The sequence below is a fragment of the Malus sylvestris genome, chromosome 9 (assembly GCF_916048215.2).
Source record: "Malus sylvestris chromosome 9, drMalSylv7.2, whole genome shotgun sequence".
In the NCBI taxonomy this organism is placed as follows: domain Eukaryota; kingdom Viridiplantae; phylum Streptophyta; class Magnoliopsida; order Rosales; family Rosaceae; genus Malus; species Malus sylvestris.
In genome coordinates, this window is record NC_062268.1 from 18,926,746 (window position 1) to 18,931,645 (window position 4,900).

The following is a 4,900-nucleotide window of genomic DNA, read 5'->3' on the forward strand; positions in this document are numbered from 1 at the left end:
TAAGGATTTTCGAGTCCTTGTTGGAAGAGGTAATCTCATTAGCCTTCTCGAGGAAGTGAGGTGTTACCAAGTTACTACATTCGGCACATTGAAAGAAGAATTTGATATTGAACTTTGCATAACTAGCAGCCTTGTCTTCAGGCTCTAGAACCTGAAGGCCGAGATAGGTTCCTTCCTCGGCCGCAGTCGTGAGATCAAGAAGTCAGCAGCCCGCCCAACGCCACATCAACATATTTTACTCCCCGGCCAAACTCGGCTGACGAGTTAGCATGCCCCACATTCAACCGAATGACGTAATTAGCTTATTAATTAATCGGCCTGCAAGCCACGTAAGTAGATAGTTTTTGGATCAACAGTTACACAATAGACTCTTCACAATGTTCATAGCAAAAATGGCTCTCTACTGAAGCAGTAGTAACCAATAAAACCAAAGCAATATAATTAGCAAATACACATGACTATTATTATAATTTTGGTTGTTGGTGTTTTTCTTATTTTATTAAACCAACTTGCCTAAAATGACATCGCTTTGGTCAAGTAATATTTAAAAAAATAATAATAAGAACAGCTACTCTTCTTTCAAGCATTTTATCAAACAATTGAAGGGCATGTATAAATTCAACTCCAATCTTTAAAGGGACAGCATCCAAATTATCCATAAATATTTATCGAAGTTTGGGGTCAGCTGACCCCTTGCTCCTTAGTCCATCTGCCAATGATGCAGTATCAGTCTTCATGATGAAAAACATATGATTTCGTACATGTAAATTTTGAAATGTTTAGCTTCAAAAGAAGAAAAAGAAACCGAACCCAACACAAACTGAACCGATAAAACCGAATTAAAGTCAAACTAAACCGTAAAAAAAATCAAACAATAACTTCTTATCGATTTTCGATTTCGGCAAAAACTGAGCCGATTGAAACCGAACCATCCTAACATGTACACCTTTCACCATTTGAATATTTTCCTTTTATGAGAGAGAATATTAACAATGGAGCTGTAAAGAAAGTGAGAAAAAGAAAAGCAAAACAAAAAAGTGAAAGACCTTGTGGGTGATCATTGATCGTTCTTGGGATGTAAGTGAAGCCCCAGACATGCCATCATTGCTGCTCCTTAACAAAGTAGAATATTTCCGCTTTTCTTTTTCTTTAGCAACAAAATAAAGAAATAAAGATACATATATAGCATGATATGTCATTGTGCACAAGAACTAGAACAAGTGAGCTTATTCCATCACTCACCTCTCTACCTTCCAATCCCAATGGCAACCTCCCCGGAACCAATCTCCGAAAACCCTGTTGATTTTCGTGCCCCGCCGCCTTCTCCCGTTGCCTCTGGTCGCCTATCATCAATCGCAAACGATGAAGTCCTCACCGAATTCCTCGAACACTCCCTCCAAGTCCCTGACCTCATCTTGCCAGACAAGTTCTTCCCCAAGCAAATATCTATTGAAAACAATCCTCCCACAATTGATTTTGCAGCCCTGAATTCGGATGGATGTGACGCTAGTCTTTGCAAGGTGGTGGAGTCCATAGCAAGAAATGGATGTTTTCAGCTGGTGAACCATGGAATTTCAAGTGAGCTTGTGGGGTCAGTGCAGGCTGCCGCCACGGGAATCTTTAGCGTGTCACTGGAGAAGAGGGCGGAGGTTACTAGGTCACCGGAGAAGCCATACGGGTTCGAGGAAGTTCATGCTGAGGAGGCTGACAATGTATTGAGTGAAGAGTTTGTTTGGTGTAGAGACCAAGGCTTGAAGTTGGCAATGGATGGAATTGCCCCAATTGGATATTCAAATTTCAGGTATTTATAACTGCCGGTTTTAAAGAATATTAATTTTTTATCAGAAGTTCAGAACAGACTTCCAACTTGTGACTAACTTCAATGCTAGGAAGAGAAATATTATTAAACTAACGTAACTAGTCAATTGTGGAAAATTTTATTTGATTTTGGTTTTAACATTTTTTTTTTCATTAAAATAAAGCATGTCGATTGATCGGACGAAATGTTACAATCCCAAACTTTTTGCTGTGCAGTGAGAAACTAGAGACCCTTATGACAAATATTGAGAAGGTCTGTGAGAAAATTCTACTAAGCTTGTTGATTAATTCTCAAGAAAAAATCATTCATGGAGAAAGCAAAAATGATGAAATGGTGCAAAGGAAAGAAGTTGGGACGGTTTGTTGCTTGTACAAGCATAGCCAGAATGTGTTACAAGATGAATGGGATAGGTCTCTGAGATATGATGTGATTAAGATGCTGATTAGAGGGACTGATTACTCTCATGCCTTGTGTTTCCATATCTGTGATGGTTCTTCAGAGTTCCATGTTTACTCCAAGAAAGGTTGGGTTTCTTTTATCCCAGTTCAAAATGCCCTAATAGTCACCACTGGGGACCAAATACAGGTAATTAAATTAACTTTGGATTACTGTGTATTATGTATATAATTCAAAGTTCTAATTATAAAGCCAACATTATAACTACTTGGTCTCCTAAATGGCATATATTGCTTTAGTTTATATGCTACATTGTTTTCAAAGTTTCTGAATATATTTACTTTTAGTGTCATTGTTTTCAAAGTTTCTGAATATATTTGCTTTTAGTGTCTAAAAGTTGCAATAAAGTCGGGTATTCCCTTGCTTTGTAGCAACTCATTTGATGGCTGCAAGCCCACCATCATGAACATTTGTACCTTCTACCATCATTCTATTTTGTGATTTATATCTAATGCCACCTGTTCAGAGATGCCCTCATCGAAATATTTTCCAAACACACACACATATATATAGATTTCTCAAATTATTTTATTGGAGATTTTTTGTAAAACTCACTCTATATCGTATTTCAACGATTCAGTTATCTATGTTTTAAGTCATTACTCAAAGATTATCTATACCAAAAATCACTCAACCCCGAAACCATTTGACCTTTGGATTGAAGAATAGTCGTACAATGTCTATTTGAAAAACCGTATTCATCTATTTTCTTCAATACAATTGGATGTTTTAGTAGTTTTGCATTTGTTTGAGTTTTTGCAAAGATGATCTATGAATAATGTCCTAAAATATTGACAGTTTGTATAGTTCAAAAAATTATGGAAAGTGGTGTCCCTCAATTAAGCTTATTTGAGAGACCCCTCAACAGAAGTAGACTGTATATGTGTGCGTGTATAGATTGCTTAGAAATAAAATGATGCAATTTGAGGTGTCCTCAAATAAGCTAATTGAATTTCTTTCTTCTTTTAAAAGGCATGGAGTGGCAGCCAGTATAAGCATGTGATTGGAAGGCCAATCTTTAGAGGTGAGGAGGAATGTATTTCAATGGCTTTCCTCTATTCTCCTCCAAGCTTCATTACAAACTTCCAAAGCAGCAAGGAAAATACTATTTCGCTTGGTCAACAAGTTATAGTGGCTATACTTCTTACTCTTTTCTACCAATTTTCAGTATACTTGTCAAGCCATTTCTGATGCATTTACTCGTCAAGTTATTTGAAATTTTCAAATAGGGTAGTATATACATGTGAATGTGTGGATGTATTTTGGATGATCTTGGAATTATTTTATACATTGTGAATTTGCAAATTTGAAGTTAATAGTAAGCTTGTAGTCGTCATGATGATTTATATCATTCTTTTAGTTGGATAAAATTTTATTAAAATGATCGAGAATTTACATAGGACAGAATTGTCAACGTTCTCAAAATAAACCTTATCTAGGAAAAATGATATGGGAAATCTCTAGAGCAATAACAAGAAGCCACACATGCCAACGTGTGGCACATCCGGACTCGAATATCCACATGAACACCAAAATCGAGGCATACTAGTCGACACTCAAAAAGTGACGAAGTCATATAAGCAAGTGATATGTAAAAAGAACAAATAAATTAAAGTCCGAAATTAAAATAAGACTAGAGTGCTCTGAGAGTTTAATGAACCTTTAATAATACCTGTAATGCAATCAAAGAACCTAATTATGCACAGTGGAAGAATACTAATGTAACACATCCAAAGATATCAATTAAATTTACAAAGAATAGTCTCTATTCTGATGAGAGAAGATTATGCCGCCATGCCTCGTGTCAAGAGCTCCAAAATTTACTTAGTCTTGGAGAGACGCAAAACAGAAAATGTGAGCTACAAAAATGTAGATTTCTGAGAGCAAGTCCACCTCTAAGGACTTTGTGCCAGCACCCAGCTAGGGATGGGCAACAGTTATGGCGGACGGGTAACCGCGGTTATTTACCCATAACCGTTTATGCTTATGCCCGCATAACCATTTACACGTTGGGTAATTGCTTAAACGGTTATACCCATACCTATAACCGTTTATAAACGGTTAACCATACTCATAACTGCATACCCATTTAACCGTAATCATTTAATACCCGTTTACTCATTTATCCTTTATAACCCGTTTATCTTTTTTTTTTCACCATTACCCTTTTTTCAACCGTCTACATGCTTTTTAACAACTTGAAAATTTAAAAAAAAAAATGTCATAATTTTTTTTTTTTTTTGACAATTAAACACTGTTATAGGTATATTCATCATATATTTCTGTATGTTAATTTTTTAAGTTCTTATACCATTCCAATAATTGAAATAATAGTTTACGGATAATATTTTTAACTGTTACCAATGAAGGTAAATATAATATTTGCTAAGTATTATTGGGTTACAAAAATTGTTTAGAAGACATTTCTGTCAAAGCATTTTTGTCAATTTCACGATTACCTGCAAGAAATTTAAATTAATTTGGCAAATTCCTTGATGATGAGAATCATCATTCCTGTAGCAGTGTTATTGAGAAAATGACCGATGAATTCCTTGCTAATTTATTGGGTGCTAAGTATTATTGGATCGAGAACATGGTTTGTGTTAGTTTTACATATATAAAATA

The 4,900-nt window shown here is 35.6% G+C and overlaps 1 protein-coding gene and 1 long non-coding RNA gene across 2 annotated transcripts; one reads left to right on the forward strand and one right to left on the reverse strand.

Moving 5' to 3' along the window:
• Positions 1 to 384: 384 nt before the first annotated feature.
• Positions 385 to 1,143, reverse strand: LOC126634261 (uncharacterized). The gene is made up of 2 exons (XR_007627263.1): positions 1,047 to 1,143; positions 385 to 709 (listed from the first exon to the last, which is right to left on the reverse strand). It is a non-coding gene; the product is annotated as an uncharacterized LOC126634261 (long non-coding RNA).
• LOC126634260 (jasmonate-induced oxygenase 3) lies at positions 1,131 to 3,591 on the forward strand. Its single transcript, XM_050304769.1, has 3 exons — positions 1,131 to 1,801; positions 2,035 to 2,404; positions 3,248 to 3,591. Exons 1-3 carry the CDS (start codon positions 1,188 to 1,190, stop codon positions 3,464 to 3,466), a joined length of 1,203 nt encoding a protein of 400 aa, XP_050160726.1. The 5' UTR covers positions 1,131 to 1,187; the 3' UTR covers positions 3,467 to 3,591.
• Positions 3,592 to 4,900: the final 1,309 nt, after the last annotated feature.

Coding starts and splice junctions, on each gene's coding strand:
- LOC126634260 (XM_050304769.1), top strand. CDS start 1,188: ATGATATGTCATTGTGCACAAGAACTAGAACAAGTGAGCTTATTCCAT. Junction 1,802..2,034: donor ATTGGATATTCAAATTTCAG/GTATTTATAACT, acceptor TTTGCTGTGCAG/TGAGAAACTAGAGACCCTTA. Junction 2,405..3,247: donor CCACTGGGGACCAAATACAG/GTAATTAAATTA, acceptor TTCTTTTAAAAG/GCATGGAGTGGCAGCCAGTA.